The following is a 14,724-nucleotide window of genomic DNA, read 5'->3' on the forward strand; positions in this document are numbered from 1 at the left end:
GCCACGGGCCTATCTATTTGCTCTTCCTTGCTCCGTTCCACCTTTGGAAATCGTGCTCGACGCTGCTCGTGCACAACTCGTAGTCTTCACGAATCTTTCTCTCTTTCTCTTTCCCTCACGCGATCTCCCATTTTCTTTGGCTCGTTCGCTCCTGCGAGCTGTCGTCGCTACATAGACGCACTAACACCGGCAACCATCGCACAAGGATGTGCCTCGAACGCGAGTTAACTATTACCCGGGCCCCCCTCGCAGCTTTTATAGCCCATCTGGGTGGCGTGCATACCGCCGCCATCTTGTTAGCCACGATTAAATATTGATGCAAGAACGGATATCCAGACTGGAAAGGTTTTCTGTTCGCGGAATCGGTCCGCGGGAATCTGGGACGGCGACGCTCGATCGCTCTATGGTCGTCGGCTTTTTCGCCGATCCATGAATCACCTGGATCCAAAGTATTTCCGTTTCGCATGGTACAAAGTGGTCCCACTTCAGCCTTCAACTGTTTAGGATAAATTAGAGCACTCGGAGCTAGTTTAACTCGAGAATTAAGTATTTATGCGACCTAGAATATTTCCATCCTCTAGGATTTTTTCAATTTCACGGGTATGAAATCGATATAATAACTACACAGTGGATCTTTATGCAAAATAAAAATTTGTACCTGAATTGCAACAAATTGGAGTGAACCAGAAATTTATTTCCTTTCTCACTATGTTAAATAGATCGAAAATAATATAACAGTATTTCGAAACTTTTCTTATGTTTTGACTATTCCAAATTGCACTTACTCATTTTTGCTGTCCAATAAATACTTAAAAGTTTAGTAATTCATTAGATACCAACATATCTCATAGTGTAAACAATACTTTGCATAATAGTACAGCCATTTTTGATGATGCCTCAGAGTGCTAAGGGTTAAATCTCAAAATTTGGTAGCATCTACATGTTTGATCTCAAAAAAACATTTTATAAGTAACGAACACTTACATTTTTACAAACTGAATTCCTACATCGATGACATGGTTTCGTGGATCGCGTTCTCGAAGAACCGCGATTCGCCAGCTCGCGGTTTAGCTTCGAGAAATCGCGATGCCGTACGTGGAACGCAGCCAGCCATTAGAATAATGCAAATGATTTCGGTTTATTATACCTTCCGAGGCGGCGCGCCACACAGCCGATTCCGTTTCTCGACGAGCCCGCTTCTCGGAACTCGATCGATTCTACTCGAGCCAGCCGCTTCCCTCGGTTTTTCTATTTCTGCTCGCTTCAATTCTTTTTCCCCGCTGCAAACTACTGCAAACTAAACCGAATCTTGTTTCGATTCTGAAGGAAAAGAACAGCATCCGTATTTAGCAGATTTCGATGAAAATCTTCAAGTGGCCAACTCGATAGTGCAGTTCCAGAGATTAACACCTTTATATCCACAAAATGAAACAAATCATATAGAATGGAATTATTCTAGCTAGGAAGAAATGTTAAATTTTCGAGTTGAAATAGCTCCGACTGCAAAGGGTGAACTCCTAAATATAATCGGTCATCTTGAACATCGTCCATCCAGTATAAAAATAGTTGAGAGATCAAATATTAGGTTGGAAAGAAAGTTCTGGCGGATTTTGTTATTTTGATCTTAAATGGTCTATTTTCGATTAAGTTGGTGTTCATTTTAAAGTGCATTTTTCGCTCTATGAAAATGTGATATCAATTTTACTTGCAAGTTAGTTTTCCCGATTTCTCAGGATGTTGAAAACAACATGGACAAGAAGCAGATTCGAACAATTTTCGTATTCCAGTTCAAACTAGGTCGGAAAGCTGTCGAAATTGCTCGCGATATCAACGAGGCGTGTGGCCCTGGGACCACTAACGAACGCACTGCACAAAGGTGGTTTAAAAAATTTCGAAGCGATGACGAGAGCCTTGAAGACGATGAGCGCAGTGGTCGGCCATCAAATGTTGACAACAATGACCTGAGAGCCCTAATTAAAGCCAATCCTCTCGGGAGCTTGCTTCTGAATTGGGCGTAACGCATACAACAATCTGTAACCATCTACAGAAAATTGGAAAAACAAAAAATCTTGATAAGTGGGTGCCGCACGAATTAAACGAACATCAACAAAATCGTCGTTTTGAAGTGTCGTCTGCCCTTCTCTTGCGCAATAAAAATGATCCATTTCTCAGATGAATTGTAACGTGCGATGAAAAATGGATTCTTTATGACAATAGGAAATGATCGGCTCAGTGGCTAGACCACGACGAAGATCCAAAACATTTCCCAAAGCTGCAGTTGCACCAAAAGAAGGTTATGGTTTCTAGAATTCTTGAATTCATCACAGCTTCTTGAATCCTGGTAAAACCATTACAGCTGAGAAGTACTGCCATCAAATCGACCAAATGCACGAAAAACTTCAAAGTTTGTGTCCAGCACTGGTCAACAGAAATGGTCATATCCTTCTCCACGACAACGTCCGGCCACACGTCGTCCGACCGACCCTTCAAAAGTTGAACGAATTGGGCTACGAACTTCTACCTCATTCACCATACTCGCCAGATCTCTCGCCCACCGATTACCACTTTTTTAAGCACCTCGACAACTTCTTGCGTGAGAAATGCTTCAAATCTCAGAGAGATGCTGAAACGGCATTCAACGAATTTGTCGCCTCCAGGACTCCAGGATTTTATTCAACCGGAATAACAAAACTTGTTTCTCGTTGGCAAAAGTGCATTGATTGCAATGATCTTTATTTCGATTAATAAAGTTTTGTTTGAGCTGAGATATGTGCATTTGAATTTAATAGTTAAAAACCGCCAGAACTTTCTTTCCAACCTAATAATATTGAATAAAAATTAGACGAGAGAGTTAAATCAATAAATTATTCTTTCATTCACAATATTGTTCACATTATTAAATATATCCACAAAATGAAACAAATCATATATGTAGAATGGAATCGTTCTAGATCGGAAGAAATGTTTAATTTTTTAGTTGAAATAAGAAGGGTCTCCTAAGAAGACGTCACGAGTGAACGGAAGATCAAACCTATTGCTAGACAACCTGACGTAGAAACAAGGCTATCAAAGGATGATCGAAAAGTTTCGCAGCCGCACGTTCGCAGACGCGTCGGATACAACGTATTCTCTCCTTCCCGCTAATTTGGTGTCCGCCGGTGCGTGTCCATTATTGTGCAAATCGACGAGCAGATTGCGGGCAAAAGGTTGTTGACAATGGGGCCGATGGTTGCGTATAGTCTCCGCGGTCCCCACGGGGTGTTGAACCACCCCATCGTTAGCGTGCCGAATCAACCGGAAATTCCAGCTTTCGTCGCTTCCGTATTCACTGGCCTCCGAAAGAGAGAAAGAGGGAGAAGCGACGAGCGAACGGTTGTCGATCGATCGGGAATAGTTGAGGACCGAGCAACTTGCGTTCGAGGAATTAGTCAAGGTGAGATAATGCCGAGGTGTCTACTGCTCTCCTGTTTCGCTCGATTGTCATGAAAATACTAGTTTATCCTGGGGTGAGCACGAAGGGGGGGGGGCGCGCTGCCTCTTCCCTGTTTCCAGATAATTAGAGATCGACGCGTGTGAAGCAAGACATCGTCGCGGCACCTGGACCGTCTATGCAAATCCTTCCGTGTTCCCCTTTCAGGACTCTTGAAGCACCTTGATTCTCTCGAGTCCTGTAACCCTTTGACGCGACCTCAGGACCCTGGAAGCAATGATGGTCACCTGGACCCCTGATTGGCAGCGATAAAGATCAGCCAAAAGACAGCATTGTCCGAGAGGAACCCTGAACTGGATACAGCTACTCGAACAGACGTAATTGTAAATTGGTATGGTAAATTAAAGATTGTCTGCTAAATAAGAGTAGGCACGACGATTCGAATGATCGCAGAGTTCATCGGAAAGCTAACCGATGACTGAACTCGTCAGAAGACGCTGAGGAAACAACACCCCTATTAATAACGAGGTACTATACGGCGCTTAGGCTCGTGATTGAATACGTGGAAGGGAGTTACGGAGTCGTTCGTCAGTCATTCGAGCGTTACGGGATTCCTCGACGACGTTATCGCGATCTACAACGTTTCCTGCGAGAGGCACCGAGTTCCCGGGGTGCAATTAAGTAGATACAGGATTGTTCGATGGCTTAAATCAGCTGGATCGCTTTAATGAACGTGCTGGTACACTTACAGTTAATTGTGGACGCATTTACCAGCGATTTAACGGAACGAAATTATCAAGATCATTGACTTGTTCGTGTTACGTCCAACAATAAGATCAACGTTGATCTCGAAGAAATATTATCCATTTGTTATTACTAGACAGCGGATTTTATGCATTTCTGACAACGAGTAGGTGGAATTTAAAACAGCAAAAACATTAGAAGAGTTTAAAAATACTGTTATTTTATTTTCAACTTATTAAACATATCAAGAAAGAAAATCAGTTTCTATTTCAAATCAGGTAAAAAATGTTTACTTTACATAAAGATCCGCTGTCTCGTTGTTACTTAAAATCGTGGTCCTATATCTTGACAGCTGACAAACTGTATGTACGAGGTGTTATATCAATTTCGTATCCATGAAAAGATAAAAATGAAGAAATGTTTAATTTTCGCGTTAAGCAAGAATTTGTAAAAGTGAACGGCTTTAGCCGCGGCTGAAGAAATCTATTGCTACAGCTTCCGCTAGATAAAGTGTTAAATCGATAAGGAAATAGATCGGTTGTTGGAACGGTTTCTTAGGCTAAGTAGAATCGTTTTAATCCGCAAAGAGGAGGACTAAGACGAAGAGGAGGACCCGGGGGCGGGGGCGTTGGCGAGCAAGACGGAGAAAGATTGCCCCGAAACGAGACAACCGTGAGTAGATCGCTTTCGGGATCATTAATTATATCCTAGAAAGTGCGAGAACGAGCGGGATACACCGTGAACCGCGGGGCCAGCTCATGTTCGAGAGAGAAACGGTTAGGGTAGAACGGCCAGGGGATGCTGGACGAAGAGGGGGCCGTCAAGAAGAGCAAAGGAGACGGCGAATGTCGCCACTGCAAACCGAAATTACCGTCGAAGATTAATGATCGCGAGCTTTATTACAGGTATTTATAGCCGTGCTCTAAAATCCTCGCTCGCGCGCAGTTAACCTTTCGTTAATAGGAACGATACCACGCCGGTACGGTGGTGGTGCGCCATTGGAACTTTCGGAAAATTCATGCTACTACCCCGCGCGTTCTGTTCATTAACCATTCCCTATCTAATAAAACTTCAAACGACCGTCTATAAGTAGTCCGCCACCTCTCCGAACATCGAGCTGCTCCCTTCAGTCGCCTTACTGCTTCGCGGAAGAAAAAGCATTAACCCTTCACGGGCAAATTGGAGTCTCGCGAACGTGGAATTCATTGGACCAATAAAAATGTTCCTGTGTTCATTCGACGCGAACTTTTACGTTGCTTGCGTCAGTGTAGGTGGGCAGAAAACTGTTCTACCCTTAACTGCGAAAATGTTCAACGCACATTAATGTTCTTTTCAACACAACGAAATCTTTTCTATGGTGATTCGATCTAGATCAGCGGTTTTGACGGAGGCGTTAAAATTAAAAAAGAAAATTAATTTTCATGCCATAGTATATAAAAGGTAGGGAGGCGCGAAAAAACATTCTTTTCGGGAAGTCGTAGTAGCATAAAGGTTCGAAATCGTTGATCTGGATGCTAGTTTGTATACTCCCGTCCATAAATCACCGGACACTTATTCAAATTTGGATGCAGACGATTTTTTGGTCTTAAAGATATAAAAGTTGTTCTAATGTAGAGAACATGTAAATCAAATCTGAACAAAATATCCTATATTTTCTTCTAAATTCTAATTATTATTCGCAAAAGATGCTTCGAGTGCAACAGGTTCTCCTAAAATCGACACTGCTTCGACAGAAAGGGTACCACACAATTCCGAGCACTTGTCGAGTCTAGACAAGGAAGCGTGTTCTTTGTAACTCGGAAAAGCGTCGTCGGAATTCGCGATCGACGATATTTCACGCGGCGCGGCGCGGTGGAGCGTGGTCGTAGCTCATCGCGCATTAATTAAGTTTAGTCCGAGCGTTCGCTTTTGCGCGCTCGTCGAAAAGAAGCCTGATAAAGCGAGGGAAGCGCGAGTGAAAGAGAGAACGAGAGAGAAAGAAGAGGAAGAGGGCAGAAACGAGAGACAACGTACACACGTGCATTCGTTCCTTAAATAAATCGCTTCGAGTGACGGATTGGGGAAGAAGATTAACGAGCGCCGGTGTGTCGTTCGATTCGATACGTCGAATTAACGCGGGACAGGAACGAGGCCCTCGGTATCGGTTATTAATGACTGGAGCCTCTGCCAATGTAAACCTCGCTCACGTTACCCGGTACTCTGCTCGTGGCACTGAAAAGCTTCGATTAATCGCGGCTGATAAATGCCCGCGATCCACGCGAATGGGCCGCATTATACCTGGCTGAATTGCGGTTAATTATCGTCAACCGAGTCGAACCGACGCGGCGGAAACGCTCGGGAATTAAAAGAGATCCGACAAAACGACCTAACGACACACACATACGCCGCGCTTCCTACGCCATGTTACATAAGCGCACGGAAACGGGCGACCTGTAGTATTTTTAATGTTCGCTCGCCGTGACTTTTGTTTCGTCCCGGTCGTTCTTGCGAAATTAAACGAATTCCTGGCACAGGATTGTTCTCCTGCGTCCCACGCGTCCCGCTCTTGCACGACCTCCTGAACGACGAGGGGATGAAAAAAAACAAACCGTCGCCCTTTTCTCCTGAGTGACAGGTCCGCTAATATCTACCCCAGCTAGCGCCACCCTTCTACTCCCTTCGCATTGCTACCTGCAGATCTTGTCACCCGCTAGTTTCGATGATGCACCCCCTTCTCTCGATTAATAGTCGATTAATAGTGTGCAACGGTAGTTGATAAGCAAGTTGCACCCCCTTGTAGCTTCTCAGACTACTAGGCCCTATAGCTCTCCTACAGAGGATGTAAATCCTCTTGCAAGATCGCAAGTTTGAATGGAAGTCTCCAGTCCAATCTCCTGCACTTTCGGAATTTCTGATGAAGTTAATTAAGGGAGCGTTGTTAAACTTGCGCCAGAGTGCACCGAGGGGCTCATTGCCGTCGGCTTTTTTTTAATAACGGTAGTATGCGTTCAATTTATGTGGGTGTTAGGAAAATTCCGTGACGAAAGAGCTGGTGGGGATGAAAATGAGAAAGGGGATGGGAAACCGACCTGCGAGTATACCCGTAGGCAATACCGTGGAAGCGTCGAGATCGTTAATCTTGCAGATGGTAGGTTGGTGGAGGTGTTTTCTACGTGTATCGAACACCTACGGGTACACTTGTAGATACCGAAGTAGCATTAGCGAACACCCCTGCATGAGTCGGTGGTTACCACCCCTCTCTTTCGAACCCGGTAAACATTCGCAATATCTCCTGCGAATTGCTGAATATGTACTGTATGTACTACATACTATATGTATAACTACTAAACGCGAGACTGTTCAATAATCTGACAATTATTCAGTATCTGATAATTATATGTATACATGTATCATGTACATATGTCTCAGAACACATATGTATGTGTCAATATTAGAGATCGCGGTTTTGAACATATACTAAAATACACGTGCACCCGTAGGGATCCGCGAATAGTGAATACGAATCCGTGTACTTACAGTGTACATGGGTTCATGAATACAGATCCGTTCGGGTTGGAGTTAGGTTTTTCTATCGAATTCTTTTCGACTCTCTCAAACGAAAAACCGAACGGATCTGTATTTATGTACATACACGTGAAATAGGGATCTCTAATCAATATACTTACATAGTCTGATGTTCTCGTGGATCTAGTTTCAATATTTATCGTGCGCCAGCGTAGAGGGCGTAAGAAATCGAGTTGTTGTCTCGTCGGTGACTGTACCTATGTTCGATAAATTAACAGAAAATTCAGGTAAACTTCCCAAAATCAAATCGGATTGAGCTAAAATTTCCTGGATTAGTTCTGGGTTAGATTTGGATATGATTACATTTAACTTTTATTAAACGTAAACCCGGGGTGGTAGAAAATGACATCAAAATGATAAGAAACTGTTATCGAGTCGCCAAAAATCCCTTTGGAAAACCTGCTAATGCAAAATGAACCTATGTGCAAAATTGTAGCTCAATCCTATCTCAGAATTAGTGGTCCTATTTAACTCATTGTCACTGACAATTTGTCAGAGATAACCCAAAAATTATTACCTCCAGCGGCAACCAAGGGGAACGACATTACCCGCCATGACGGTGGAGAATCGCACTACTTTCTGCGCAGGCGCAGTACCGACCTCGTCGAGCACAATGCGACGAAGCTGTTCGGTAGGAGAGATAGAGCAGATAGAGTGAGAGGAAGAGAGAAGACCAACAGCGATGAAGATGTTCGAAAGGGGGTGTAAACTACTCGACACTGTGTCGGTATTCTCTCCCACGGTTCAGTGTTATTAACGTGATGCGACCTTTCGAGTCGCCGATGAAAATCTCGGACAGTTCCTGAAACGAAATCAACCAGCAATAACCGAAGATGCTCATCGTACACGCCAGTACAGGCAGAATCGTCGAAAGCATAACCTGGTCGTGAGGTAGTTATACTTCCATACTTATTTGGCGTCTGTTTGTCATCATCAGTTCACATTTCGAACAAAGGCTTATCAACGCCGTCGCGTCGTCTACTTACACAATATTTCTTCTCGTACAATTACCTACGACAATCTTGATTTCGGACGGACCTGCTATCTCTGGCGTCCATCACTCGCTCCATCCTTGTCTGCGATTCCAGATTATCGGCAACTCCGAGTCGCGGCAGTTCTACGACGTTAAACAGCAAGATCGGTAGCCAAGCAGACAAGAACAATGTCGTGTTCGAGCGAGCTTTCCCAGTCACAGGAATATCTCAGCTTTCGCAGCTCCGTCCCGCTAAGGAAAATCGTCGTCGATTCTGATGGCACCAAGGTAAGATCCCTGTTTGATTATTACGGTAATCAGTCTTGATTCGAACTCCGCGAGATCTCCCGTCAACAATCGAAACTCGAAACGATCCCTATCGCCATTATTTACCCTCTTGATACTCTTGATCTTTCGGCCGAACATTACGAGTCATCACTCTTTTGTTATTCACTCTTCGGACTAAATAGGAGCTGTTTCAACTCGAAAATTAAACCTTTCTTCCGAACTAGCAGGATTCCATTGTCTATCATTTTTGAAATTTGGGGAATATGAAATTGATATATAAATACCTCATACAATACTTAAATATATAATATATATTTAATATATTTTAATACATGTTATTTCATTTAATATATATCTAATATATATATTTAATAGTGTAAACAATATTTTAATGGCATCTCAGAGTTCTACACAGTTCTACACAATTTTTACCTTTACTTAACTTCCTTAATCTCATTAATAATTGAAAGACGAATCCTTAACCAACGTTTTGGTAAAGGAAAAAATTCTTCCGACCCAGATCAGCAATTATTATATGTATAGTATTGTATAATATATTATATTATAATTAGACAGCGGATTTTTATGGCAAATAAAAATTGTCTATATACTTGAACTGCAACAAACTGGAGTGAACTAGAAATTTATTTTCTCTCTTAATATGATTAATAAATTGAAAATAATATAACAATATTCTGAAATTCTTCTAATATTTTCACTGTGTTAAATTACATCTACTCATTTTTGTCGTAAATGCATAAAATCCGCTGTTTAATTATAATATATCATATTGGAGCTTCGTTATTGATACAATCATTTTTTATTCAAATACCTTCTTTTAATAATTACTCGATATAACGAATTGTTATATGTAATTATTCTATTTTACATTTGATATCACACGTATATTGTATACGTATATTACTTTATATGTATATATTTCAATTATAGTTCGTTTGCCAAAAAGACATTTATTTTAATTTAAAATGTAGATTTTTTTATATCTATGACTAACTGAAAATGACAAAATATTTGAAAGAATAATTAAGTAAAATGATACACTAACGTGGGAGAAGTAAACTTAACACAAGCCGTGATTAGGTGCAAATAAATCTCTCTATCGAGGCCGCGATTGATCCGTAGCGAAATGTTACGAGTGCCAGACGTTTCGGATTACACGTGTTTGTCGTTCTATGCGAATAATAAGGAAGTCACGGGGACAGAAGAAAAGGAGAACTTTCTAAGCAGGCTTTCATTGAGTATTGTCAGAAGTATAAGTATTCATTTCGTATTATCCCGCGTTCCGGTTCATGACCCGGAAACGGAACAACGCGATCGATATCATCCGGCACGCGATTTGAACAGAAGTCAATGTACTCGTGGTAATGTAATTATTCAAATGCTCTTTTCCAGGGATGGAAGGTGTACGATTCCAGCCCGAAGACAATAAAATGTCCACTAGTGTGTCTTCCACCGGTCAGCGGCACCGCGGATGTATTTTTTAAGCAAATATTGGGTTTAGCAGCCAGAGGATATCGCATTATATCGGTAAGCGATCGAAATAACTTATTAGAGATAAATTCTATATTTTGCATCCACTGCGTCCACTGTATTCTTCAATAAAGCCTGTGTAATAAGTAGACTGCGCATCTTTATGCATTTATGACTTCTGGAAATTTTCAGAAAAGTACAATTTTTATTTATTTCAGATCTGCAAAGTCTACTACCATTGGAGAAATAAGATTCTAGTTTATTTCACTTTCTTAAAATTCGTCTACAAAATTTGAAAATTGCATAAACATCCGCAGTCTAGTAATAGACAGAGAATTTCTGTATTCGTTTGAACAAGGCTGATTTACGAATCCCAGCCGAATATAATAAACCACCAACTCTAACATAATTCGAATGGAATTAACGTGTAAAAATTACATTTCAGGCAGAGCCACCGGTGTATTGGAATGTCAGGGAATGGTGTGACGGTTTCAGAAAGCTTTTGGACTACATGGAATTGGACAAAGTGCACCTATTCGGCGCCTCTCTAGGTCAGAATTCACAATATTGATTCTTCGAGGTCTAGACTGTGGATTAAAAGATGTTTAAATTCAAGCTAATACAGCAAGAACATTTCTATCGATACGATGATCTGCAGTCTGGCGAGAATAGAAAGCGCGCTGCGAACTTCAATGTTTTTATTTTGCTTTGCAGGTGGTTTCCTCGCGCAGAAGTTTACCGAGTTTAATGCTCACTGTCCTAGAGTAGCCTCGCTGGTACTTTGTAACACGTTTACGGATACATCGGTGTTTAATTACAACGATTCCGCAGCGGTGTAAGTATACATATCGATTTCTCGTGTAATTGGAGTTGGAGGAATTTTGTTCGGTTTCGTCACCCAGTTCGGAGATAAGCGAACGAATAACAGAATATGGTGATACGTTATCTGCTCGGATGCTCTACTCGCTATTACGTATAATTGATCTGGATCGTAGGTTCTGGATTCTGCCGTCGTTGGTCTTGAAAAAGATGCTGATGGGCAACTTCGTCACCGAGAAGGTGGACGGAGAGATGGTGGAGGCCATAGACTTTATGGTCGAAAGGGTATTTATCATCGTTAACTTGTGCAATATTTATAATGTCTGTAGAATACACTACTCGAGCAACAAAAGCTGCTTTAAATTCTGTGTTTATTAATGATTAGGCAGCGGATTTTATGCACTTATGACAAAAATGTGGGTGGGTGTACTTTAAGAAAGTAAAACCATTAGAAGAATTTAAATTTCACTTCAGTTTCTTGCGATTAACGTAGAAAATTTTTATTTTGCATAAAGATCCGCTATCTATTAATGATACAAGACTTACGCAATGTAAAATTACATATTGTAGAGAATCAATGTACTGTTTTGCATGAAAATACACAATCCAGTCCGATTACATATTCACGTGTGCATATGGGAAGCACTTACTACTTGTTTGTGTGCAGCTGGAGAGCTTGACGCAGTCCGAGCTGGCGTCTCGATTGACAATGAATTGCACAAATTGCTACGTGCAACCGCAGAAGGTGTGCAACTTGCCGATTACGATCATAGACGTCTTCGACGAGTACGCATTATCGAACTCTGTGAGAGAGGAGGTGTACAAGTGCTATCCGAACGCAAAGCTGGCACATTTGAAGAACGGTGGGAATTTTCCGTATTTGAGTCGCTCGGCGGAGGTCAATTTACATTTACAGGTGAGCGGGTGAGCTAATCAACTGAATTCCCCTTTTATCGATCACGTTATCTACGAGATAAAACGTTTGCAGATTCATCTAAGACAGTTCGAGGGCACGGAATACGCCGCCTCCGAAAAAAGGAAGATATAGCACCGCAACTCTATTGAACAACAGTTCCTCGATTCCCACGCGACTAACCTGATTTTTGCCTGGTTTGTCAACGGTCGATGTTAGACTACGACTGCGCCGACAGTCTGAACACAGTTCCAGAAATATAACCACCGTCGTCCGTATTATACTTACCTGAAGTATTCCATGTATAAAGAACAATTAATGTTACGCGACGCTGGGCTCCATTTTCGCCGCGGTGTCCGCAAGAATTTCGTACGGTCATATTTTTTTAAGGAAACGTTTATCAAAAGCGCTTTCATTCGGAGATCAATACGAAACCCCAATAAACTCGGCGTTACCCGCCGAGCGGAAGCGACCATCGCATAAGACCCGGACGAATGTGTTCATTCGAGATAGAAAATTAGGGTCGGACATACGTACGCGTCTGCGCGATTCGATTACGTACCGCGTTCGCGAATAACGCGCCGGCACGTAATATGCACTCGATTAAATGTCAATGATACGTTTGTTTCTTAAATCGATTTGTATATACTGATTCGAAATAAACATTTGTAAGAAACACGCAAGCAATGTTACCCGTCCACAGATTAATTAAGCTCGATATAAAACGACACAATTTAACTGGAGGTTTTTCAACGATTTTGTACGGAATGCTGAGTCGCAATTACGGGCGCCACCGGGTGAACTGAATACGTCCAGTTGTTGAAATACTGGCTTCGCCCGTGGCTGTGCCGGTGAACGAACTCTGAGGACGTCTACAGTTCGCAAGAACCGCCTAACTGAGAGACCGTACAAGAACTTGCTCGGTATCGATTTCTCTCTGTACGCTCTTCGCGTTCTCGGGTTACAGAGTCTTTCCTGCCCACCTAGGGGATACCTTTACGGTCTACACATGCACACACCACAGAATTAATCACGGCCATGCACCGAACCGCAGACACCAACTCTGCACAAGCTAACTTCTGTTCTGGGTCCACCCTCTTTGCGAATACGTTGCGATGTACAACTTCAGCACCACCTAAACTTTTCTTCTAGACTTCTGGGATGCATGGAAATCCATCATACATTGAAAGAATATAATAAATAATGAACCTCAGTGAATAGGTCTCTTTTGGAGAGCATCAATTTGAAGAAACGGTCTTCGTCAAAATATAGAGGAGTGTTTGCTTCCATCAGGCTACTGTGAACGACCTGGTGGTCTCCAAGAGTGAAAGTTAGATCGATCCGCTAAATTAGCGATGGGCAGAAAGCAGTTACGTCAGTGGCGTTGCCTAGTCTCTGTTGACACTTTGTGTGCCTGAAAATTGGTAAAAAATTCCATACAATAAAAGCTATTTATTGAACGAAATTGTAAAGGTATTGAACGATGTTGAAAAGTTTAGATGTGTGATCCTATTCAAATTCGCTAGACTCAGTTCGATGTCGCGAAAATTCATTGATAAATGTGGGCAAACAATTCTGCCTCATATTTCTGGAAAACGTGACACTCGAATAGGGCTTACAATCCCGTAATTTCATTCAAATCCACGTCATTTTTGGTCCCACATTTCTTATACAGGTGATGCGAAATCCCGCAAACTTTGCGGGACGATGCGTACAATCAAAATTGCGCGAATGACACCGCGCAAGATGAACTATTTCGATGTTGCATTGATATTGATACTAACTATTCGACCTACAAGTGTAAAGGTTGAACGAGCTTTCTCCGCTGCAAGATATCTTTGTAATGTCTAGACAGCGGATCTTCATGCATTTATGAAGAAATTGGTTGGGCGAAATGTAAAACAGTACAAGATTTTAGAAATTTGAGAATATTGCAATGCTGTTTTCGAAGTACAAAACTCATTAAGTGATGAAATCAACTTTTACGTCATTCCTGCTTCCCACAATTAATGTAGAACATTTTTATTTTGTATAAAGATCCGCAGTCTAGTAATAACTCGAGGAGTAAGCTTAATTAGCCTTGGCCTAGCTAGGTCGCCTTTTGCAAATCAGTTGATAACACTCAAGAGCAATGGAAAATAGAAAAACGCAGGCGAGCTTCCTAGAAACGCAACACGCTATTTGTTTCCATCGCGATAGCGCGGTCAGCTGCGCTGTAGAAAGGAAATTTGATCGGTCCGATTACAGTTTCTTCAAACAGGAGATTTTCCACAACGGACCGTTCGTCCAAGATAAGATTGCGGTTATCTGACGGTACTGTTTTCCATTCGAATCAGCCCACCACCGTTCCCAGAGCGCGAAGCGGGAAACGCCGGTGGTTTGAAAGTTCAGTCTCCCAGGTGCTCGGCCGGCGACCACTTCGTTCACGTTCGCAACAACCGCGCCGGGATGCGCCTTGAATGCACGCAATCTGAACAAAAGATCGGAGTGTTTGATTCCCGC

At 42.1% G+C, this 14,724-nt stretch overlaps 1 protein-coding gene and 1 pseudogene across 1 annotated transcript; both read left to right on the forward strand.

Annotated features, from left to right (window-relative positions):
- Positions 1–1,748: 1,748 nt before the first annotated feature.
- On the forward strand, positions 1,749–2,745 carry LOC143221844 (histone-lysine N-methyltransferase SETMAR-like; annotated as a pseudogene).
- A 5,632-nt stretch (positions 2,746–8,377) lies between these two features.
- LOC143207125 (maspardin) lies at positions 8,378–12,898 on the forward strand. Its single transcript, XM_076420233.1, has 8 exons — positions 8,378–8,629; positions 8,827–8,999; positions 10,413–10,547; positions 10,936–11,041; positions 11,205–11,325; positions 11,486–11,594; positions 11,977–12,225; positions 12,298–12,898. Exons 2-8 carry the CDS (start codon positions 8,901–8,903, stop codon positions 12,355–12,357), a joined length of 879 nt encoding a protein of 292 aa, XP_076276348.1. The 5' UTR covers positions 8,378–8,629; positions 8,827–8,900; the 3' UTR covers positions 12,358–12,898.
- Positions 12,899–14,724: the final 1,826 nt, after the last annotated feature.

The sequence above is a fragment of the Lasioglossum baleicum genome, chromosome 3 (assembly GCF_051020765.1).
Source record: "Lasioglossum baleicum chromosome 3, iyLasBale1, whole genome shotgun sequence".
Taxonomy (NCBI): Eukaryota; Metazoa; Arthropoda; class Insecta; order Hymenoptera; family Halictidae; genus Lasioglossum; species Lasioglossum baleicum.